This window comes from Orbicella faveolata, unplaced genomic scaffold, assembly GCF_042242905.1.
Source record: "Orbicella faveolata isolate gen_17 unplaced genomic scaffold, um_ofav_v1 contig_35, whole genome shotgun sequence".
In the NCBI taxonomy this organism is placed as follows: Eukaryota; Metazoa; Cnidaria; class Anthozoa; order Scleractinia; family Merulinidae; genus Orbicella; species Orbicella faveolata.
The window spans coordinates 13,188,414-13,214,037 of NW_028301564.1; the positions used below are offsets into that span (position 1 = coordinate 13,188,414).

At 38.1% G+C, this 25,624-nt stretch overlaps 2 protein-coding genes and 1 pseudogene across 4 annotated transcripts in view; all 3 read left to right on the forward strand.

The window, feature by feature from the left end:
- The window catches only part of LOC149103378 (macrophage mannose receptor 1-like), a 137,722-nt pseudogene that overhangs the window by 25,637 nt on the left and 86,461 nt on the right, over window positions 1-25,624 (forward strand). The window lies entirely within an intron of this gene.
- LOC110056386 (uncharacterized) lies at window positions 406-19,496 on the forward strand. 2 transcript variants are annotated; one of them, XM_089272625.1, is made up of 7 exons: window positions 406-671; window positions 3,079-3,507; window positions 6,037-6,126; window positions 15,472-15,564; window positions 16,402-16,426; window positions 17,133-17,310; window positions 17,456-19,496. In XM_089272625.1, the coding sequence occupies exons 1-7, from the start codon at window positions 557-559 to the stop codon at window positions 17,618-17,620; spliced, it is 1,095 nt and encodes a 364-aa protein (XP_089128751.1). In that variant the 5' UTR covers window positions 406-556; the 3' UTR covers window positions 17,621-19,496. The 2 variants fall into 2 exon arrangements, with proteins under 2 accessions (XP_089128751.1, XP_089128752.1); XM_089272626.1 differs by lacking the exons at window positions 406-671; window positions 3,079-3,507 and adding an exon at window positions 4,310-4,943.
- Window positions 20,241-25,624, forward strand: part of LOC110056390 (uncharacterized) — a 56,729-nt gene continuing 51,345 nt past the window's right edge. The window contains exons 1-3 of the mRNA XM_089272617.1: window positions 20,241-20,748; window positions 22,766-23,147; window positions 25,163-25,278. Coding sequence (XP_089128743.1) covers window positions 25,170-25,278 — 109 coding nt within the window. The 5' untranslated portion in view covers window positions 20,241-20,748; window positions 22,766-23,147; window positions 25,163-25,169. The remainder of the gene's footprint in view (window positions 20,749-22,765; window positions 23,148-25,162; window positions 25,279-25,624) is intronic.

Below are 25,624 nucleotides of genomic sequence, written 5' to 3' on the forward strand. Positions count from 1 at the left end.
GAATTTTATATGATTAACCTAAAAATTCAAGGGGTAAAAATTGGAACATGGTACCACAATCACAACTTACTTTAAAAAGTTACAATCTTTGTACAGGGAAAGTAATGATACATAGTACGTAGTAATATACATAGTATATTAGTCCATAATATATACCCTATCGCCAAAATGTTTACTATTTCTTAGTCGCTGTATGTTGTAATAAGAAGAAGCTTCCACTTCTTAATTTTACTTCCTTTGTCGTTATAAAAAATATTGTGCAACTGCGTGTAATGTTCTCCGTGTTCGCATATATCTTAGAGATCTTTCTTTAGCGCTATCTTTCACTTCTTTTCTTTTATATTTGGCTCCTCAAATCAAGTTTTGTTGCCGGAGTCGAGAGAATTTCATCGTGTGTTTCTTTCTTTCTCTCTCTCTCTCTCTCTCTCTTTTTTTTTTTTTTTTTGTTGTAGCAGCAGCCGCGCTTTAGCGCGAATGTTGACAAGGAACTTCTAAAGTGGCTGAAGCGCTGCATTTAAACAGGGTCTGACGCAAGTTGCTCCTTATTTTGCTTTCGATGTCATCAAGCTTCGCTCACGCTCGTATTGTTGGAATGGAGAAAATACCCTACTATGTTATAATGATAACTGTTCTTGTACTAAGACTCAGCGTGGAAGTACTGGGGAACGCTGGTAAGGGAAATTTATACAAGCTTACGTTGAGTTAAGATTTCCCTTATTAAAAGGTAAGGTAATAAAAGGTAACAAATGTTAAATTATATCAGGAGCCATAATCGGCGACGGAAACCGTAAGCGCGGGCCATTTCTAGTATTGGGGTTGTCCCTATGATATGGGACAATAATTCTATTTTTAGAACAAATTGCGCCATCGCCTGCGGCACACGCACGTACATGCTGCGAGAATTTTTGCGGATGTTGCGCGGGGGAAATGGCGTCCGAAATTCCCGAAATTTTTTGTTTTTGGCCCACAACTCAACGCGTTTACGTCTATTGGAATTTTGCTTAAGTATTTTCGTCGTAAGCTGCTCCAGTTTGAGTGAAGTAAGACAGTGTCGAATTTAGGTATGTTCCGCTGTAAGCTTATATATATCGCTGACCAAGTTGTGTTCCGACGGATGCTTCTTTTACATGAACTGTATATTACTCCACTTTAAATTTCACATATGTTGAAGGTTAACCGCTTTTCCATTACACAGCAAAAAACTAGCTGGATATATTTAGATATAGCAGAGCTTCAGGACTTCATAGTTTCCTAGTTTCTCTTGCCACACGCTTGCGAGGAATTTGTCAGTCTATCGCGACCGAAAAGTAAAACACAATAATTGCTAGTTTGAGTTTCGCTTGAATTGTAAGCAACGCTTGATGTTTCATCAAGGCCCAATAACTTTACGTCCGTAGATACTGCTCAGTTTTATTCGTGCAAAAATCCAGTAAATTCTCTGTTGTCGATGAATGAGAGCGCCCGCCGATGCGTGTCTTGTACAGTCAGTAAACATGACAAATTGTACTTCCGCCGCACTTTCGTGTGAAAGCGTACATCGAACTCAAACAATAACTCTACAGTTTTTAAATATGTTTAAGATTGATAAATGTTTGAGAACATATTAAAAACTAAGCTGAAAATATGTGAATAAAGCAGAAATAATCAGCAAAGTTACGATGACGCTTTCTTTAATCAACTTGGAATAACGATTTCGATTTGGTTGATCGAGCTATCAAAACTCCTTGTCTATTTTCATTTTCGCAGTGTAAAACTTCACTATGCTTATGTTAAAGAAACACACATGATATTAGTAGCCTTTTTTGCGTTCGTGAAATTTGTTACAGCATCTCAGCACAAAAGATAACGAAAGAAATCTTTGTCAAGATTTGTTGACAATTGAAAACACCGACTCGGACTTGAAAGTGCACGAGCTGCACTATGCAAATGAGCTAATTGTACCCGTCAGACTTTCCTTTCAAAAACTTTTGCAAACTCAACAAACAAGCAGAAACAATAAGAAACCATCAAAACAGGTTTTTGTTACGAGGAACCATTGTTTGAGAAATTCACAAATTAACTCGATACCAGAGTAGAGAGTTTTCTCGCTATATTCTTAAGACAGAACAAACGCAAAAACATACGCGTAAGCTCACAACCAGCGTGAGCAGATCTTATTAATCATTCCCAGTGCGAGATTGAAGTCTTGTTTTCGACCGTGAGAAACCCACCTTTTCCGTTAGCTCAGAGCATAAAACTACATATAAGCGCCCTGGTTCCTATTCCCTGCCTTATTCCCTGCCATCGCTGTGAAAAATACGCAAGAGAATCTCTCAACTCTCACCATTTGATCACGCAACGTGACAACATCCACGCGAGAGCCCCCGACATGTGCGTGAATCCGCGCGGATATATGACGTCAGGATGGCGCAATTTGTTCTAAAAATAGAAAAATAGTCCCATATCATAGGTGCGCGCGAATCCCGAGCTTTACGGTCTCCGTCCCCGATTATGGCTCCTGATTATATTTAATAAGGATTAAATATTGCTGCACAAGCAGGGGCAGGCACTACCGTCGTTTTACTCGAAATGTGCGACCTTCATGGCAACCGTCTATTGACATGCATGTGTTTCCAAAGTAGCCGTTTGTTTTTTTTTGGTTATATAGAAACACTTTATGATTATCATCATCATCGTCGTCGTCGTCGTCATCGTCATCGTCATCGTCATCGTCATTGTTATTATCATTCTTATTATTATTATGAGGAGGAGGAGGTGGCAAAGGAAGGTGACGATGACTATAAAGATGATGATAATGATGATGATGATTATTATTAAGACTATTAGCCCAGTTAATTCAATGTGTTATATAAACAATAGCCTCCAGTTGGCAAGGAAATATGCTTGGATATTTGTCCGCGGACATTTTCTGTTCCAAGAAGCGAACAGTTTTCCGAGAGCGTAGCTATCCTCGGATATTCTCCAATTTTAGCTTGGTAATATTCGGTCACGTGACCTGTTTAGACCAATCACGCGCGAGCGAAAATATTTGATGGATTATATGTTTATCCTCTTTGTTTGTGGTTTTCTGTTTTACAGATGAGACCTGTAAATGTTTTAAAGATGGTTGTTCCAGTTACACATTTAATGTGATATCTTCCCTTGTGAATTGGAAGAAAAGCAGACAATTATGCCAGGAGACTGCACGGGTAGAACTTGTCTCTATGGAAAGTGACGAGAAGTGGACATTCTTGAACATCACTATTCTAAATTTGACAAAAGCTGGAGAATATTTTATCGGATTGAAAAAAGGTGAACAACCTAGAGAGTGGAGATGGTTAAGCAATAAGAGCGCAATGAACACATCTCAGAAACATTGGGCAATAGGTGAACCGACTGGCGATGGAAATTGCGTGGTTATGTTGCGTAATTATTCGAGACAGTATGGAAAGTGTAATGACTTGAATTGCCTGACAAGTTACAGGCCCGGGTATATTTGTGAGCGTCCCGTCGACAGCTGCAATAAAGGTATGACTTATACATTCTATATGTATACTTGACAGTCGACCTGACTAAAACGATTGCAATCATTTTGAACGAAATAGTTTTTAACTGATTTTATCCGGTAGGCTTTCCTTAATTTGACGACCCCCCCCCCCCCCCTCCCATTAAACGATCACTTACATTGTGCCAGTATTCCTCCTGCGTTCATCCTTGACACTTGTTTTCATAAATCGATTGTGAGCTTGAGATTATTTTTAGCTGACAAAGGCACTTTATGTTGTTTGATATAATTTCTGTGAAAAGGACAATCAAATGCAAATGCAGAAATGCTGTACTCCGTTGCATAAATTAGGTTGCCGTTGATGTCATGGCCGGGTTTTGGCAAACTTAAGTACTTGCTAATTTCCTTCTGTCCAAAGAAACGTAACGTAGATTATTTTCACTCTCAGTTCATCGGAACGCAAGCCAAACAACAACTTCACACAACGTTCTTTTTTAAACACGAAGAAAATGGTTATCCTCGCTTTGTTTATAGAGTTGAGGGAAATGCTGCCTTTCACCCCCACCCCACCCCCCTCCTTTCGTTGTAATAAAAGTCCGTTTTGTAAAATTCTAATAATCATTCGAGCCTTCAGGCGAGGAAGATGATTATGATTTTAAAAAAAACACTAGTGAAATCATTTCTTAATTTCTCGAGTATACCACTTGATTACCTTTTAAAGTGCATATGAAGTGAAAAATAATTACCGCTTATTTGATAGGCTTTTCAAAATAAAGAGGAATGACGTTTCTCTTTTTGGAATAACTTCTTTCGTTCTAGAGATATTTACGTTTTTGCATTATGCAAATAAGGAGTGTCGAGAATCGAAAGACAGTCACGAAAAATCGATTTTTTTTTTTTTTTATTTCGCCAAAACATACCTTTGGGTGAACTTATTCAGGGAAAAGTAGTTTAAAGTACGGCCAAAATTTTAGAAAGTTTGAAATTTGCATATAATGGTTTTCGCGGCTTAAAATGTTCAGAATTTCATGCTTCTTCTGTAAATGTTATATAGATGGTTGTTCCAGTTACACATTTAATGTGATATCTCCCCGTGTAAATAGAAAGAAAAGCAGACAATTATGCCAGGAGACTGAACGGGGAGATCTTGTCTCTATGGAAAGTGACGCGGAGTGGACATTCTTGAACATCACTATTCTAAATTTGGCAAAAGCGAAAGAATATTTTATCGGATTGAAAAAAGGTGTACAATCTAGAGAGTGGAGATGGTTAAGCAATAAGAGCGCAGTGAACACATTCCAGAAACGTTGGTCACAAGGTGAACCGAGTGGCAATGGAAATTGCGTGGTTGTGTTGCGTAATTATTCGAGACAGTATGGAAAGTACGATGACTTGGATTGCCTGAAACGTGTCAGGCATGGGTATATTTGTGAGCGTCCTGTCAACAGTTGCAGTAAAGGTATAACTTATACATTCTATATGTTTACTTTACAATTGACCTGACTAAAACGATTGCAATCATTTTGAACGAAATAGATTTTAACTGATTTTTTTCCAGTAAGCTTTGCTCAATTTGACAATTCATATGCATATGATACAAATGCAGAAATGCTGTACTCCGTTGCATAAATTAGGTTGCCAATGATGTCATCGCAGGGTTTTGGCAAGCGTACGTACTTGGTAATTTCCTTCCGTCCAAAGAAACGTAACGTACATTATTTTCACTCTCAATTCATCGCAACGCAAGCTGAACAACATCATCACACAACGTTCTTTTTTAAGCACAGGGAAATTGTTATCCTTGCTGTGTTTATAGAGTTCAGAGAAAATCCCCCCTCCCCCCCACCCCCCGATCCCCGTCCTATCGTAGCTTTTTGTCGTGGTAAAATTTCAAGTCCGTTTTGTAAAAATTCTAATAATTATCCGAGCCTTCAGGCGAAGGAGATGATTATGGTTTTGACAAAATACTAAAAAGATTGTTTCTTAATTTCTCGAGTATACTGCTTGATTACGTTTTTAAGTGCATAGGAAGTGAAAAATAATTGCCACTTCTCAAAATAAAGAAGAATAGCGTTTTCCTTGGAATATTTTCTTTCGTTCTAGAGGTATTTACGTTTTTGTATTATGAAAATGAGGAAAGTGATGATGTCATAAGCAGTTCCACTTACACAGTGAAACACTGAATGAAGAATATGTCAAGAAATATTCCCTTATTTGGGAAATATAAAAACGTAAATATCTTTAGAGGGAAACAAGATATTCCAAAAAGAGAAATACCATTCGCCTTAATTTTGAAAAGCGTTTCAAATATACAGCAATTATATTTCATTATACGCAATTTAATATAATGGTTGAAAAAACGGTTACAGTTGTGGGGTTTTGATTTGTTCATTGTATCGAGACATTTCCCGCTAAATGTTGCCGTGTTGATTTTGTAATTTTACATGTGAAATTCTAAATTAGCACTGAGATTTCGGGCCAAAATTAAGGACTAATTTGTCACCCATGATATTACACGCTAATACCCTGCAATCCTGTCTGTTTTCCAAAAGGCAAAGAATTGACAACCAGACCTCCCACGATGACCAAACCCGCCACGATGCAATCGTCGACAAGTCAACACAAAGGACCAACCTCTACAGGTAATAATAATTATAATACATTGAACTCACCATCTCTTTTCTGATTGGCCGAAAGCGTACGGTGAATTTTCGAAATTATCGCCTGTGACGTCATCCAGCTGCAGATTATACAATAATCATGTCAAGGACACTCAAGCTCACGGGTAATCATGTCATGTATGACCACGATGCACGATTTATAATAGTAATTGGACCCAGTGGAGTACAATTCAGGGAGTAATCGCGCAAATAATTTCAAAATCGGACGAGCGCGAAGCGCAAGGCCGATTTGAAATCGCAATCGTATCTATAACAAATTTCGGAAATAAAAATGTCCTTTGAGAACTTTTTTTGAGCGAAAACATATGTAGCGCGTTTCATAAGTTTTGAAAACTGTAGGAAACATCGCAAAGAAAGCCATTAAGGCGTGCGCAGATTGACGTGCGAATCACGTGGGTAACCAATTACAGGTGTCCAATTACAAAAAGTTCAAATTGGATACCTGTAATCGGACACCAACGTGACCGTGCGCCGATCACGTGGCAAATAGGCGCGCGAAGAACCAATCACGATCGAGAATTTCGCTATAGCTCGCCGAAATTTTTTTCCGTCCTTGCCGGGAGCCTGTTCGCAGGCTAATACGATATGCTAAGCGTAATCATATCAAGTTCGCGCGCTTTGTGTTGCTTGCCGTCAGTGAAGAAGCAAAAACATGACTTCCATTTTTTTTTTTTCGTTCAATGTATAATAAAACAATTATTAGATACGGTTTTTGTGATACCTAGAAAAATCAAGGTCCTGGTAAGGGTTATCAGCGTAGGCCGTCGGATTTGGTTGATAACCCCTATCTCGACCTTGATTATTCTGGATATCTCAAAAACCTCATCCAATAAATGTTTATAATAAGAGTCCAGTACGTTGCTACAGTACATGAAAAAACACTTGCTATGAAACATATATTACTGCAAGTTTGGTGTCATGACATTATCAGTCACGTGACTAAAAGTGTGTTTAATGTCTGTGTGAGGACAGGCATTGAAAATATTGAAAGCACTTCACATGTTTTAAGGGGTAATGCTATAGAGCATTTAAAATGGCCACGTGAGTTTTGCCGTCTCCAAATTAAAGAGGCTATTTGCATGAGCAAAGAAAGGTGAGACTAGGTCGAGGGGTACTTTTTTTCTTGCTTAAAAAACTTCAACTTGCGTGTTGGTAGATACTTTTACGAAGATACACTATGTATAACCTTGTGGCTGTGTCGTCATTGCTCACGTGGTTAGAACTTGCGGAATGTTTCAGATGGTTTTAAAACTGCATTTCTCCTCACTAATAAAGCATATTTTTGTGCGAAGTTTTAGATTTTTTAATACAGTTTTTGAAAAGAAGCCATTATTATTTTTTCCTATAAAATCTTCCAATCAAAACTTGCAGTTGAAAAGTTTGATTGATTACTGTTCGAAGACTTTTAAAGTTAGATATGGAATGAAACTTGATAGCGAGGTTCAAATATATGCTCTTTCCAATGGCATTAATAGTGTCTCTGTTTCTTTGGCGTTTCATACCTAGAAGAGATGTGATTTTTACAATCTGACCAGTGTTGAGGAGATTGTTAGCTGTTCTTCAACTGCAAAAGACACTGGAGTTGTACTTGATGATTCTATGTCCATGGTTCTTTATATTACTGTCGTTTGTAAATCTCCATTCGTCCACTCGCGAAATATAACCACGATTAGAAAGTTTCTTACGACTAAAACTTCTAAAACTCCCGCAGATGCCTTTGTAACTTCAAAGATTGATTATTGCAACTTTCTGCTATATGGTGCTCCTAAATATTTGTTACATAGGCTCCAGCGAGTGTCAAATTGCGCTTTGTGTGGAATTCAGGGGACCCCTCTTAGTTGGGATTGACTTATTGATTGTTAGCGACGTGATCACATGATGTGATTTTACTCGCATGGTATCACGGTGTGTATATTTTCGTTACGTTAGTGGATTGAAATCTTGAATTCTAGTTTATACTCGGTCGGATTCACTTTATCCAGTTGTTGTAGGTCGGAAAACGGAGTTAATCTATTACACGCTGCAAGAATAGCGTCCAAGTCTAAAAAGTACGATCACATATTACCTCGGCTCCTCGTGGAACTTCATTGGCTACCCTTTGATCACAGGATAAACTTTAAAATTCTACTAATTACATTTAAAGTGCTACACAACCAAGCTCCTACATATCTGATTGGCTTACTTACTCATTATCATCCCTCAAGATTCCTTCGTTCATCTGCCAAAATCTTTCTTTGGAATCTAACCTATAATCTTAGAACTTATGGTGGGCGTTCTTTTGCCGTTGCTACGCCATCGCTGTGTAATGCTCTACCTTAATCTGTCAGAGATTCTACATCACTTGACACTTTTAAAAGTAGACTCAAAAAGCATTTTTACGGTCTTAAGTGCTTACTACGGATATTGATTTTTTTTTTAATTGTCTTATTTTTGTTTTACAGTTTAGTTTTACAATTTAGTCAATTTTAGATAGTTTTAGTAATTTTTTAGTTAACTTTTAGGGAAACTTTATATCTGTAAAGTGCTGTTGAACCACTGGGAAACAGCGCTATATAAGTGTAATAGTATTATTATTATTTTTATTATTATTATTTTTATTATTATTATTTTTATTATTATTATGATCATTATCATTATTATTATTATTATTATTATTATAACAAACTTTATTAAGCACTTTTCCATACAAACTTGAATCTTACATGTATCTGGTAAAAAATTCAGAAATTCTGTTGTTCCTTAAGTTTTCGGTAATAATAATTACATCAATTTTCCAAGAGCAAAGCTCAAGGAATTATTATTATTATTATCATTACTATTATTATTATTATTATTATTATTATTATTATTATTGGCTTTGATGAACCATACGATGTTTTTGAAGTTCATTATTTAATGAAGAAAATATATGTTTCGGATGAGACATCATCCATCGTAGTTGTACAATGAGAAATAAAATGAAAATATGCAATATATTAAATAGCGTGGCAAATTGAGATATAACAAGAATAATTAATGATTAAGGCGCTTGGACTGGCTTTCATCTTGATATAAATAACCTTACCAAAACATCAAGGAGGAATTTGTTCCCTTCTAACGTCATCGAGAATGTTGTTAAAAAAATTTCTTAACAATCATTTCACCTCCGATTCCTCTCAGGGTGCTACTCGTAAGGACAATTGTTCGTATTTTAAATTACGTACATCGGTCCTTTTTCTATCACAAGGCAACGCAGAATTAAGGAGTTAGTCAGCAATTTTTGCACTGACCTAAACATCAAGTTGGTTTTCAGCTCGTTTAAAATCATGAGTTGATTTGGGGTCAAGGATCCTATCCCTGCGGATTTACCATCGCGAGTCATTTATAAGTTTTCATGTGCAAGTTGTAGTGCCTGTTATGTTAGTGAAACCAACAGACACTTCCCCACTCGCATCCACGAATATCTATCCTCTGACAAACATTTCACATCCTTAAACACCTGAGAAGTGCTGAAAATTGTCGCTCCCTTTGTTTAGAAGATTGTTTTAAAATTCTCGACTCTGCTTCCACAAGTTTCCAATTGAAAATCAAGGAGGCAATGCACATTTCTGGGGGAACAGCCGTCTTTAATTGACCCCTTTCATACTAATTAGTCTCCTTTCTTAGCTTAAATAGTTTTACTCTTTTTCGGGGGGTTCGTGCCTTAATCCTTAATTATTCTTGTTATATCTCACTTTGTCATGCTATTTATTGAATATTTTTATTTTATTTCTCACTGTACAACTGACGATGGATGATGTCTCATCTGAAACATGTATTTTCTTTATTAAATAATGAACTTCAAAAGCATCGTGTGGTTCATCAAAGCCATGTCTTACTTTGTGCTGCTACGAAGGCTTGGTAACATTTTATCATTCTGATTATTATTGTCACGGTCATGGTCATTGTCATGATAGCGGAGCTCCGGCGGTCCGAAGGGCCACCAAGCGGAGCCCCATACTCATATAGGAAAGAAAAGGAAACCCATGAGTTGACTTACACATGGTTATCATGGCTAGCGGTATTGCTCGTGGGCGCGTACGCACGACGACGGCGACGACGGCGACGGAGTCGCGCAACATGGCAGCCATACTCCAAGTAATAGGTTGACAGAGACATCAGTGCAGCCTTGGTTTACGGTGTACTTTTTTTTTTGATATTGGGCATCCATGTTATAATCAATTCACACATGTCAAAACAAGATATCCGCTGACCAGTATCACGTGACCATATCGCGGGCTCAAGTTTACAGCTCATCGAGGTCACGTGTTTTTTGAAGTTGACCGTTGACGAAGTGCTGGTTTTCGATTGGATCGCGGGCTCATGTCAGGCTAACTTGTTTAAAACAGGACAGGATTTTTCTGAAGCCGGTTATTGCTAACGCAGGATTAAAAGTTAACCGAATTATAACTTTTTCTTCTATGAAATTGTTTTCTGCTGCTTTGTTTTGTGTATATGGTGATTATTAAAACTCAAAACATAAGGCCAAACAATATACAGAAAACCTCACCGCAAAGTTACAAAACTCAAATCAAAATTCTACCTTTTCCTGGGTTAGCTTAATCGGGCTCTGAACAACCAGGCTCAGGAGCTACGCTTTTAGGCTTGCCTAAATCTATATATTTATTGTCACTGTCATTGTCATTGTCATTGTCATTGTCATTGTCATTGTCATTGTCATTGTCATTGTCATTGTCATTGTCATTGTCATTGTCATTGTCATTGTCATTGTCATTGTCATTGTCATTGTCATGACGAGCTTTGCCCACGAAAAAAATGTATGCAAATTAGGTTAATAATAAGCCATGGGTGTGTTGAATCCACCCATGGCTTATTATTAATTGTAACTGAAGATCGAAGTTCGCAAGTTTTGTGCGATCGAGGTGTTATTTGTCACATTTGCGGTAACACATAATGACACTAATTTAGTTACAAAGCCCATCCAGCGGCATTATTTTTCTCATGCGGTCCGCAGCTTTGTATATTGTCACGTTTCATGAACTGGCCGTAATAATTATTAAATGTCCTGAAATCTCAAGTTAACATATAAGACTGAGGTAAGATTCGAAACTTTCGTGTTTGTGGAACAAATACCGCTAACAGACCAGCTTCCCTATGGAGAAAGAAAAAAAGAGGCAGATATTATGTTAAGCACGAAGATGATTCCTTTCTCAAAATATAGAAACAACTCAAAATACGGACCTCTCAAAGAAGGCAAGAAATGCTAGGGTGGAAGCAGGTAAAATAAATAAAGCAGAGAAGGTTAGCATTATTATTCTGTTCGACAGATAATAACAGTTCAATCAAGAACTGACTACCCAAGTAAGACAGAATAAGCTAGCGCGCGAGGTTAATATTCTGCTTGACAGATAACAACAGCTCAGTAAGAACTGACTACCCAAGCAAGACAGAATGAGCTAGCGCGGCAGGTTAATATTCTGCTCGACAGATAACAGCTCAATAAAGAACTGACTACCCAAGCAAGACAGAACAAGTTAAGCCGAGTTAAGCATGTATTTAGCGCAAAGTGAATCAGATAATTCGCTTCATTGCGACATGTGACAACCGTTCTTTACAGAACTCTCTTCTCTGGTTTAGGCTAGATACGTACACAAATATGAAAGCTCTCTGATCTGATATCAGCATATTTAATAATTTCAGTGCAACTTACCACTACAGTCTTTTCCTTGTTCCATGGCATTGTGGATCGGAGGATTGATGGCAATGCCGTGCGGAAATTTCCCGCCAAAAATAATTTAGTCCGACATGAACAATGATCATCGAGACACAAAAACACCAAATGCATGCCTCGTTGTCTTAACCCAAGAAAACGTCATTTATTCCAAGACCTCGCTTTAAGGATTCGCACTCGTCTATACTGGCGATATAACTAGAAAAATATTGCAAGGTAAACTACGATATCTTGACATCATGCTAACATAAGAATGTGGCTCAAACAAAAACATAGAATATACTCGCAGTCATGTTCATCAATCGAAAGTGCCGTGCGCCATGTATCCCTATTTCGCTATGCCAAAATTAAGACTAATGATCTAGTAATTACTGATTTCAATCTTGTTCGGCATTCATACATATGTTACCACAGTAAATTTCTACAAGCGGCTTTCGCCATAATTGTCATAATTATTTTGGTACAAACCGGCTTCCCTTGACGCGACGGTGTTGGCAATGTTTCCACACAGAAAAATGTCATAAAATTCTACCTATCTCTTTTAAGCCCCACAGTGAGCTATTCTGGCGGTTTAGCAAGGAAAGTGCCGTATCAAAGATGCCACAAACGCATCACTGGCTTCCAGCATGTTTGCAAAGGCAAAACTGCGTGACAAATAAAAGCATGTATCGGGTCCTGTTTCATGTTACATTTCCTGGCATGCGATGATAAGTCGTGTACAAGATTAAAAGACCTCCTGGACAGAATTTTTTTAGAGGGTAAAGCTCCTCATGTTGTCATTGTCATTGTCATTGTCATTGTCATTGTCATTGTCATTGTCATTGTCATTGTCATTGTCATTGTCATTGTCATTGTCATTGTCATTGTCATTGTTATTGTCACTGTCATTGTCATTGTGATTATTATTACATCCACAAGTTTTAAGGAGCAGGAGGAGGAGACAAAGCGGAAGTACCAACATAGCGGGCTAGCGTTGAAATGGGATCTTTCACTCCCCTAGTTTTTGGAGCCAATGGTGGGATGGGAGCTGATTGTAATTGCTTTCTCAAACGCCTAGCCGAGAAGCTCTCAGAAAAGAATGAGGAACCTTATCTTCTTCTTCTTCTTCTTCTTCTTCTTCTTCTTCTTCTTCTTCTTCTTCTTCTTCTTCTTCTTCTTCTTCTTCTTCTTCTTCTTCTTCTTCTTCTTCTTCTTCTTCAGCCTGCCGTACGAAAGTACCCACGGCCACAAATCCACCGCAGAATTCAAGGGCAAAGGTTAATCTTTCATTTCAATTCTCTAGCCACCCAATTGCAGCGCTGCGAGCGACGCCAGGCGGCTTTTCGTGTCCCCAGCGAAACGATAAAACGATGGAAGAGCTCCCTGTCCGTTTGATCCACGACACAACGACCGTTGAAATTCGTCATGTTGGGCAAAGCCTTGTTAAAAGCTAATTCTAGGACAGAATTGTATCAAGATTATCAGTGACAAGTCAAATTCTGTGGTTATGTTTTTGCGAATACAGACATATATAACCATTGCAATTTTTTTTCATCATAATTTCCTAAAATCCTATTCGGCAAAAAAATAAATAATTCACAGGTTTGTATGGCCTGGACATAAAAAAGTACCCTCAGTATTTTTAAGTCTAGACTTACTGAAAAGTTATGGCAGACAACAGAAAACAGACTTCCCTTTAACTGTTGGTTCAGTGACTTCTAACAAGATGCACAACATGAACTGCTCTGTTAGGTTGTCCTCTCTAACAGTATTGTTGTTCTTTTCATCTGTAAAAATTATAAATCCTACGGTGGCTTCAAAGGGACATACACTTTTCTCTCTCTTTTTTTTTTCACTTGCGACTTAGCTGCTACTTTCTTGCGACTTGCTACTTTCTTGCGACTTAGCTACGACTTTTCTGCTACTTTCTTGCGACTTTCTTGCGACTTTCTTGCGACTTTCTTGCGACTTAGCTGCGACTTTCCTGCTACTTTCTTGCGACTTACCTGTTACTTTCTTACGACTTAGCTGCGACTTGCTACTTTCTTGCGACTTAACTGCCTGGCTACCTCGCTAGGCAGCTTGCGTCGGCAGGCCCGGTTGTTTTATTTGAAAACAACGTGGACTCCTATCAATAACCGGTAGTCTGTTTTCCCTTGGCTTTACAGTATAGCTACGAAGTTTTTCGCTGTTTTCACTTTCATTTCGGCGTGCTCTACGTCGCTGGCAATGCTTCCATCTTACTCTCCTGCAATAAGGAACAACGCAGTAATGCGCGACGAGATAATCGAGAACTATTTTAATCTCGGGCTTACTGCACCAGAAATCGCATTATTTCTCGTAAGTGTACATTGCATCGGGATCTCGTTAAGACAATTGAAAAGAATACTCAGACGGTTGGGATGTACAAGACGTCGGCGTCGAAGTAATTTGAATGAGGTGGTGTTTCTCGGCAATGCAACTTGGCCTGCCGTCTCACGTGGCCCAACTAGGTAGCCAAGCAGCTAAGTCGCAAGAAAGTAGCAAGAAAGTCGCAGCTAAGTCGCAAGAAAGTAGCAAGTCGCAGCTAAGTCGCAAGAAAGTAACAGCTAAGTCGCAAGAAAGTAGCAGGAAAGTCGCAGCTAAGTCGCAAGAAAGTAGCAGGAAAGTCGCAGCTAAGTCGCAAGAAAGTAGCAAGTCGCAAGAAAGTCGCAGTTAAGTCGCAAGAAAGTAGCAGAAAAGTCGCAGCTAAGTCGCAAGAAAGTAGCAAGTCGCAAGAACGTCGCAGCTAAGTCGCAAGAAAGTAGCAGCTAAGTCGCAAGTGAAAAAAAGAGAGAGAAAAGTGTATGTCCCTTTAAAGCCACCGTATAAATCAAATAGATTCCTTATACTCTTTACTTTACTTTGAATTCACGTGGGGGTTCTCCTTGACATGGACTTTACAGGTATGTAAGACCCCAAAGGGAAGGGTTTATATATTATATTTTTGGTCATAATTAGGGTATCAATTTTGGCCATTTTTGTCATAAATAGAGTATGGTTTTTCCCCTCTTGAACTGGGTATGTTTTTTGGAAGAAGCTACTTTTTGAGGACATAAATAGGGAAGGGAAAATCGCAGAATTTGGTCATTAATAGGGTAAGGGTTTTGGGAAGCGGGCCCCACACCCCCCACCGATTTTCCTGTTAGTATCCCCCGGCACCTCACCCCGCTCTCTTCAGTTACCGTCACACCTTTAGGCTTCAGTTACTTCGAATCCAGGAGAATTCGGGTATTCGGGAGACCGAGCGCAAGGAAGGAGGGAAAAAAACGTTTACTAAAAAAATTGGATCACTGATTGTAAACAAATGGTTGTAAAATGGTTTCGTTACTGTTATTTCTACAGGCTTGTGGCTAAATGGTAATCTTTGAAATAAGGATGTAAAATACATCATTGCAGATGTAATCACTACATGAGAACTCTGTTTAACCTTGGACCGGTAAACTTATACCCTTCACTACTGACTCGCGAAATAGCAACCCCTAATCGGAATGGTTACTAGTACAACATGATATGAACTACGGCAGAGGGACACCACATATAAGCAGTCAGTGAATTAAATAAGTAAAGTTCAACTGTACTGAAATTTTCTTCAATAGATAACTGCCTGCGTCATAATCTGATACAAACACCCGAAACTTCGCCAAAGACTATCGCTTCCTCTACACAAAGGACAGCTTCACCTACGCAAGGTAATGTTCAACGTTTTATAAGTTTGACATTTGCTTTCCTATTTCGTGCCTGTAGAGCTACCATGCACATGGAGTAAGTGGCAGAGCCTTGATCATTGTCATCGATTTTATATATTTTTCTTTGTTGAAGATAGCACTTTGCACAAACATATCTAAGGTATATGTCTTCTTTAACCAATTACTTTCGATCAGTTCACGCTCAAGGCTAAATGTACGGAGTGGTTTTCGCTTAACCATTATCACCCCTGCATGGAGTCTTGATTAAAACTTTTTTATATTATTTATCATCTTTACCATTATATTTTCTTTCATTTTAGTTTTGATTTCTTTCTCCTATTGTACTATCTTGTATTATTTCTTCTTTTTCTTTGTTTACTTAACAATTATTCTGCGAGCGAGCGATGGATTTAAAATGTTAGATGGGTAACGAGGCGCGTAGCGCCGAGTTGGCTTTAATAATCTCGTATTCAACAAGCGCGAGTGGAATAATTATTTTATTAAAAACGTCCCCAAAATATTGTTAGACTAAAATAAAAATAAAAATGCCTCAAAAAATCACGCGCACGCTTACCATGTTTGTGGAGCATGGTATAACCAATGATGGCCATTTAGCCAATGAAAACTCTCGAATTGCATTATCCAATGATCAGGTTTTCTAATAAAATCGTATACACCCTGCGAAGCCGCTGATAAAGGTGAATGTGCAAAACTCAAGGGTGGAAATTAAGGGAACGCTCTAATCACATATTGGAAGTGAGGGAACTGGGTTACTTTATTTTGTTACGATTGTCCCTTTTAGTAAAACTATTTTCTAACGGCTCATTTTGTCTTCACCAGATGTAAGAAATGCAACCGATGCAAGGTAGGTCACCCGGAGTGCTTAATAGTTCGTGTATAATTGCAATTGTAATAAATAGAAAAAAGGTCCTGTTAGTTTTATGTTGCGTTGTCGCTAGAATACTAGCCTGCGTCACAGCCGCCCTAGCTATTATAACTAGAGCATGTGCATCCCAAATAATGTCTGGAAAAGTGTGAATTGGTATTACTAAACCACTACAAAATACCTCCAGGTTGGGGGGTGGTGGTGAGGCTAGTCACATGTTATGGTTATTGGCAGGGTCAACGCCCTTTGCTTTCAGAGTTTACTTTCTTTAAAATAATCTAAGCACTTCTCATTTCTGTTAAATGATTGAATCAGTCTAATTTCCAAAGTGTAAACGACATGCAAATGACAAGGAAACTTCAGTCCATAATGAGAAAAGGGATATTTTGGGTTGCTTCCTAAGCCGTAGTTGTTGTTGTTGTTGTTGTTGTTGTTGTTGTTGTTGTTTTTTTTTCTGTCTTTTTTTTTCAGTTTTTTTTGTGGTACTGGTTTTGCCTTAGGACTACTTTGGAGACAGTTTTCCCTTATTGGTAACTTTCTGCTATTATTACGCCTGCGTGCCACCCCCAGCCTAAGAGCAGTCTGCGTTCTGTGCACGTGTTTTCTCGTATGTTTTTTTTTTTTTAATTTTTTTTTTTTTTACTGTACTGTACTGTGCTGCTTTCGCTCATCTCTTTGCTAACAGGGACCAACTTGATAATCAAGAAAGGTCGTCGTTGAGCCCAGAAAATGTGGCGAGAGGGCTTGGGTTCTCTGGGGAAGCAGAACCCTGTGATATGAAACGCGAAAATCAGTGGCGGAAAACAAATCAGTCTTCGAGTCAAGAGTGTGGATATGCCATGTTGACTCCTCGTGCAATGATGGTAATTTCAATTAAAGTTTTGATATATGCAAAAGCGTAGACGTCTGAATATTAAAACCTCGTTGTCGACGTTACCACCGCTGCTGTCCTTGTCCTTGACTTCTTGGTATTTCAGTTTCAATTGTTATTTCTTGTGTTTTGCACAGCTGCCAGGGGATAGTTCCTATGCATCGCTGGTGAAATCAAAACAAGAAGACTGTATCAGTGAATCTTCTGTCGCCGCTTCTCCTTTGCTGCAACACGATGACGAACGTCATGATCAGCTGCCCACATACGTCAATGCGCGTTCTGCAAACTACGCGAATGTATAACTGGATGGATGAAGAGGGAACGTGATGACATAAGTAGTCCATACTTGCCCTGGGTTCCGCTCGAATTCGAGATATTGATTAAGAGATATTAGCTTAAATAATGGCCAGTTGATGCCAATGCGTTCAGTCATACATGAAGTTAATTTCATCTCTTCTCAAGGAAACTAGACAAACAATTGATTGACTTAGTGTTAACGGCGCCGATGTTGAGAAATTTCGAAATTTAAACATTTTCAGAAACACTTCCACCTAAAGCTGCTGTCAAAAGCGATGCTATGAATGATTACTTCAATGTTTAATTATATCTTAGCAGATAAACAGTTAGTTGAATAACAAGGATATGTTACAATTTTTATCACATGGAAGAATGGTTTTAGAAGTTTATGTTGCAACATTGCCGAATGTTGAAGAATGATCACAGTATATAGTAGGAATTACAACGTCTCCATGCAGGTGTTCTTCCCTTGACATATTTTATTCATGAAGCCATTCATAGACAACTTGTTTACTAAGTGATAGATCCTGCAAACAGGATAGCTTTTGTTTGGTTATAGCGACTTCATAGTCTTGTTGCTATTCCTTAAACTCCAGCTTGTTACATGTTTTTATAGAGAGGAATCACAAGGCTTTTTTAAGCCAACTCGTGCTACACTTTGTTTTCTATGACAATATTCGTTATAAGAATATTGAGGTTGAAATTTGGGAAGTTTGTAGAATATTTTAAGAATAAACCCGAGGGTGAGGTTTTGAGAAGAATATAATTTTGTGTGTCGAAAAATTGTAAATACAGTACAATTATTTGCATTTAACTAAACCTCATAAAAGTTCCTCCTTCCATAAACGGCAAAGCTAGCCAAAACACGAAAACAAAAACAGCACTAGCCGTATGTTCGATGCTAATAGCATTTCTCCAAGAGGTTATGTGTGTCATATTAGGCTTTATTTCTTGCAGTCTGGCTCCAAATTAATTCAACGCCCTCCGTTATGATATAAGACAGATAATCGGACGCTGTGTCGGCATAGTCCACTTTGTATTCCTATAATCTACATGTAAGAATATTCACAAGAATATTTTTAGCCTAAAATTAAATCGGCAGAACAATAAGAATGTTCAGCCTGGGCTGGAAAAACAATATTCTTATAAAGAGAGTGTATTTGAAACACCTTTAAGAGTTTACCCCGCTTTTAAACTTGGCAACGCGAAATATACTCGTCAGTGGTATACCCAAAAAAACGTTTACTAACCGTCGACGATGACTAATTAAATAACTAACCAAGGGAGCCAGCGATCGAGCGAACTGTTTCTTCCCCAACTAACTGCTATAAACTCTTATTAGCCGGTGAGCTACGCCATCACTCGTTAAGAATGATTCTTCTGTACACCGGCTCTTGATCTAAACTTTCGTCCCTTGGCCTGGAAACAACTTCCTGTAACTCTTTCATGACCGCGCTAATACCAAGCTTGTAAGCTTGTTCCTTGTTCGTGAATTCCGCGTTGTTAGCTTGGGAATTCAACCGACAAGAGTAAAAGAAAAACCTGTTTCAGCGTAAACCAGACAAATAAAGACAACCAAACTCCGTCAGTCACTCGCTCAATACTTAAGTTACACCCGCGGGGATGTCAATAATTATTACTATTAATTATCATTAGTTTTTCTTTTTTGGGGGGGGGGGGGGAAGGGTTGGGGAGAATACTATCAATTGACTACTATCATGCGTTTTCTACTCAGATTGTTGACCATGTATAGATCTCGGTTAATCCCCGGGCGAGAACTTTGACTGGTAGAGTACAATGTCTAATACATTTATCGCTGTATTAGGTTATTTTCGTTTGGGAGTTTCAGACTATTGGTAATAAATTTTCTTTTCTCGTGAATCGAGTCTGCTTTCTTGGTTCGAAATAGCTTAACTTCTAACAGAGGACAAATGTGACGTGACAATTCACTAGTTAGCCTCGTCACTTCGTGTTTGCATGCATGACGACAAACAAAGCAATACGACGGAAAGGAAAACTGGATGCTGTAATATAGGGTTAAAGACTCGGAGTCTTTTATTTTCACAAATACGCTCAAAATATTTTGTAAAAGGAATAACTTTTCAGCTGTTATTCCATGATTGTCTTTTTTTTTCTTAATTTTTGCTAATGGCAGGTTAATGACTCACAACTGTGAAGTACATCCCGTTGAATTATAAGAATGACTTACGGCCCACCAAAATGCCCTTCATCGTCAGTCTTAAGCCTTTTAAAATTGAAGTTAGACGCTCAAATCGCCAGCTTCCTTGGCTTACCTTTAAGCATTACACAACGTAGAAGATAGCCAGTTATTTCAGATCTTATCACAATTGTGTAGGCGATGGAACTGGTTCTCTTGTTAAATCAACTTCCTGTGTATCTCTGAGGTGTCAAATTTCTGGTAGCGTTAGAGTTTTTCATTACTTTTCTCCTGCGCGTGAATAGTGCAGATATATCTTAAATCATTGCTCCATTCCTTCTCTTCCAGACAATATCTTCTCAAATTATTTTGAATCATCCACTTTGAATTTTCAACTTTTGGCGCGCAGCAATTTTATGTAGTCGTGTGTTTCTCTTTATTTTTGTTATACTGCATATATTTTCAAGTGTTTCGGTTTTGTATTAGCAGTTGCGTGTGAACGCTATTCACGCTTGACAAATAACTTCCCGAGTAACTGAAGCGTTGAATCTGACACGCGGAATCTTTTTTTTATTTTGCTTTCGACCAGTTTACTGATGGTAGACAAACACAAAGTTTCGTTTTGGGGGATGGAGACAATACCCTTTACGTTCACGATAGTTGTTCTTGCCCTGCTATTTGGTTTAACAGAACAAAGGACCGCTGGTGAGTAAATATTTTATCTTTATTTCTACCAAATGTGGTGTATCTTACTTTGCTTACAGAACTCAGTGTCACTTTGGTGACAATGTTATTTCCACTCTAACGTTGTAGACATAAATAAATTTGAGGTGAAGAGGAACAATTTTGTACCAAATTTAAAAAGAAAACGATTCGGAGATAGCAAAAAAAAAAACAACAACAACAACAACAACAACAAGAACAACAAAGACAAGCCAGAAGAGTTAACACTGGTTTCTGGTAGCCGAAAAGGAGGTAAATAGGGGAACATTGTATCGAACCCTTCCCCGGCTTAACCCGTTTCAAACCGGGATTCTTTTTGTCTGTTTTAAAGGGAAATGATGGCGTCATGTTACGTGTAAATTATATTATGTCATTCGAACAGCCGCCAATTTGGATTCAGTCTTGATTTTTCAAAGCCAGAGATTAATCTCTTGTTGAAAGCCGTCAGAAAACGACCCGAAATGACTCAAACTATCATTAAAACTGACAATGCTAAGAACCCCTTCAAGTGTGTTTTAAAAGCTAGAATATTACACTTTTGGAAAAATACGCCGAACCCTTCCCGTCTGATTAGGGTTAAGCGGAAAAAATTACAAGGTTTACGAGGTTTTCTTTCTTAAAATAACTTCCCTTAACGTTTAGGTGGAAAATCCAATCATGTCAGCGGCTTGGTTTAGTCATTGTTCGTTATTACCCGATCTTTCCCTTGTTAATTGAAAGCATCATAAATTAAAAGAAAACATAACAAGTGCCTCTTGTAGACACTCCGTTGTAAGAACGTGTGGTTTTTCTTTTTCGTTTGGATATCATTCCAAACTCATGATGGGTACGAAATGCCTGTCGTATCTATGGTTTAGAGAAAACATAGCGTGAGTGGGACGTGGAGGTTTTTTTTTTTTTTTTTTTTTTTTTTGTCGAGGGTCAGAAGAGTGTAGTATACGTAAAGACTTCCTTCGACACTGATACTAAAATTTCGATATCTCTAAATCGTGTTTACACCTGCAGGCTATAAGAGGCTATAAGAGTAAAAGAAAAACCTGTTTCAGCGTAAACCAGACAAATAAAGACAACTAAACTCCGTCAGTCACTCGCTCATTACTAAAGTTACACCCGCAGAGATGTCAATAATTATTACTATTAATTTATTATTAGTTTTTTTTTGGGGGGGGGGGAGGTTGGGGAGAATACTATCAATTGTGGTACAAGTATTGCGTAGAATGTTACAACTACACATCCCTTCATGCGTTTTCTACTCAGATTGTTGACCATATATAGATCTCGGTTAATCCCCGGGCGAGAACTTTGACCGGTAGAGTACAATGTCTGATGCATTTATCGCTGTATTAGGTTATTTTCGTTTGAGAGTTTCAGACTATTAGTAATAAATTTTCTTTTCTCGTGAATCGAGTCTGCTTTCTTGGTTCGAAATAGCTTAACTTCTAACAGAGGACAAATGTGACGTGACAATTCACTAGTTAGCCTCGTCACTTCGTGTTTGCATGCATGACGACAAACAAAGCAATACGACGGAAAGGAAAACTGGATGCTGTAATATAGGGTTAAAGACTCGGAGTCTTTTATTTTCACAAATACGCTCAAAATATTTTGTAAAAGGAATAACTTTTCAGCTGTTATTCCATGATTGTCTTTTTTTTTCTTAATTTTTGCTAATGGCAGGTTAATGACTCACAACTGTGAAGTACATCCCGTTGAATTATAAGAATGACTTACGGCCCACCAAAATGCCCTTCATCGTCAGTCTTAAGCCTTTTAAAATTGAAGTTAGACGCTCAAATCGCCAGCTTCCTTGGCTTACCTTTAAGCATTACACAACGTAGAAGATAGCCAGTTATTTCAGATCTTATCACAATTGTGTAGGCGATGGAACTGGTTCTCTTGTTAAATCAACTTCCTGTGTATCTCTGAGGTGTCAAATTTCTGGTAGCGTTAGAGTTTTTCATTACTTTTCTCCTGCGCGTGAATAGTGCAGATATATCTTAAATCATTGCTCCATTCCTTCTCTTCCAGACAATATCTTCTCAAATTATTTTGAATCATCCACTTTGAATTTTCAACTTTTGGCGCGCAGCAATTTTATGTAGTCGTGTGTTTCCCTTTATTTTTGTCATAATGCATATATTTTCAAGTGTTTCGGTTTTGTATTAGCAGTTGCGTGTGAGCGCTATTCACGCTTGACAAATAACTTCCCGAGTAACTGAAGCGTTGAATCTGACACGCGGAATCTTTTTTTTATTTTGCTTTCGACCAGTTTACTGATGGTAGACAAACACAAAGTTTCGTTTTGGGGGATGGAGACAATACCCTTTACGTTCACGATAGTTGTTCTTGCCCTGCTATTTGGTTTAACAGAACAAAGGACCGCTGGTGGGTAAATATTTTATCTTTATTTCTACTAAGTGTGGTGTATCTTACTTTGCTTACAGAACTCAGTGTCACTTTGGTGACAATGTTATTTCCACTCTAACGTTGCAGACATAAATAAATTTGAGGTGAAGAGGAACAATTTTGTACCAAATTTAAAAAGAAAACGATTCGGAGATAGCAAAAAAAAAAAAACAACAACAACAACAACAAGAACAACAAAGACAAGCCAGAAGAGTTAACACTGGTTTCTGGTAGCCGAAAAGGAGGTAAATAGGGGAACATTGTATCGAACCCTTCCCCGGCTTAACCCGTTTCAAACCGGGATTCTTTTTGTCTGTTTTAAAGGGAATGATGGCGTCATGCTACGTGTAAATTATATTATGTCATTCGAACAGCCGCCAATTTGGATTCAGTCTTGATTTTTCAAAGCCAGAGATTAATCTCTTGTTGAAAGCCGTCAGAAAACGACCCGAAATGACTCAAACTATCATTAAAACTGACAATGCTAAGAACCCCTTCAAGTGTGTTTTAAAGGCTAGAATATTACACTTTTGGAAAAATACGCCGAACCCTTCCCGTCTGATTAGGGTTAAGCGGAAATAATTACAAGGTTTACGAGGTTTTCTTTCTTAAAATAACTTCCCTTAACGTTTAGGTGGAAAATCCAATCATGTCAGCGGCTTGGTTTAGTCATTGTTCGTTATTACCCGATCTTTCCCTTGTTAATTGAAAGCATCATAAATTAAAAGAAAACATAACAAGTGCCTCTTGTAGACACTCCGTTGTAAGAACGTGTGGTTTTTCTTTTTCGTTTGGATATCATTCCAAACTCATGATGGGTACGAAATGCCTGTCGTATCTATGGTTTAGAGAAAACATAGCGTGAGTGGGACGTGGAGGTTTTTTTTTTTTTTTTTTTTTTTTTTGTCGAGGGTCAGAAGAGTGTAGTATACGTAAAGACTTCCTTCGACACTGATACTAAAATTTCGATATCTCTAAATCGTGTTTACGCCTGCAGGCTATAAGAGGCTATAAGAGTAAAAGAAAAACCTGTTTCAGCGTAAACCAGACAAATAAAGACAACTAAACTCCGTCAGTCACTCGCTCATTACTAAAGTTACACCCGCAGAGATGTCAATAATTATTACTATTAATTTATTATTAGTTTTTTTTTGGGGGGGGGGGGGTTGGGGAGAATACTATCAATTGTGGTACAAGTATTGCGTAGAATGTTACAACTACACATCCCTTCATGCGTTTTCTACTCAGATTGTTGACCATATATAGATCTCGGTTAATCCCCGGGCGAGAACTTTGACTGGTAGAGTACAATGTCTAATGCATTTATCGCTGTATTAGGTTATTTTCGTTTGAGAGTTTCAGACTATTGGTAATAAATTTTCTTTTCTCGTGAATCGAGTCTGCTTTCTTGGTTCGAAATAGCTTAACTTCTAACAGAGGACAAATGTGACGTGACAATTCACTAGTTAGCCTCGTCACTTCGTGTTTGCATGCATGACGACAAACAAAGCAATACGACGGAAAGGAAAACTGGATGCTGTAATATAGGGTTAAAGACTCGGAGTCTTTTATTTTCACAAATACGCTCAAAATATTTTGTAAAAGGAATAACTTTTCAGCTGTTATTCCATGATTGTCTTTTTTTTTTCTTAATTTTTGCTAATGGCAGGTTAATGACTCACAACTGTGAAGTACATCCCGTTGAATTATAAGAATGACTTACGGCCCACCAAAATGCCCTTCATCGTCAGTCTTAAGCCTTTTAAAATTGAAGTTAGACGCTCAAATCGCCAGCTTCCTTGGCTTACCTTTAAGCATTACACAACGTAGAAGATAGCCAGTTATTTCAGATCTTATCACAATTGTGTAGGCGATGGAACTGGTTCTCTTGTTAAATCAACTTCCTGTGTATCTCTGAGGTGTCAAATTTCTGGTAGCGTTAGAGTTTTTCATTACTTTTCTCCTGCGCGTGAATAGTGCAGATATATCTTAAATCATTGCTCCATTCCTTCTCTTCCAGACAATATCTTCTCAAATTATTTTGAATCATCCACTTTGAATTTTCAACTTTTGGCGCGCAGCAATTTCATGTAGTCGTGTGTTTCCCTTTATTTTTGTTATACTGCATATATTTTCAAGTGTTTCGGTTTTGTATTAGCAGTTGCGTGTGAGCGCTATTCACGCTTGACAAATAACTTCCCGAGTAACTGAAGCGTTGAATCTGACACGCGGAATCTTTTTTTATTTTGCTTTCGACCAGTTTACTGATGGTAGACAAACACAAAGTTTCGTTTTGGGGGATGGAGACAATACCCTTTACGTTCACGATAGTTGTTCTTGCCCTGCTATTTGGTTTAACAGAACAAAGGACCGCTGGTGGGTAAATATTTTATCTTTATTTCTACTAAGTGTGGTGTATCTTACTTTGCTTACAGAACTCAGTGTCACTTTGGTGACAATGTTATTTCCACTCTAACGTTGCAGACATAAATAAATTTGAGGTGAAGAGGAACAATTTTGTACCAAATTTAAAAAGAAAACGATTCGGAGATAGCAAAAAAAAAACAACAACAACAACAACAACAAGAACAACAAAGACAAGCCAGAAGAGTTAACACTGGTTTCTGGTAGCCGAAAAGGAGGTAAATAGGGGAACATTGTATCGAACCCTTCCCCGGCTTAACCCGTTTCAAACCGGGATTCTTTTTGTCTGTTTTAAAGG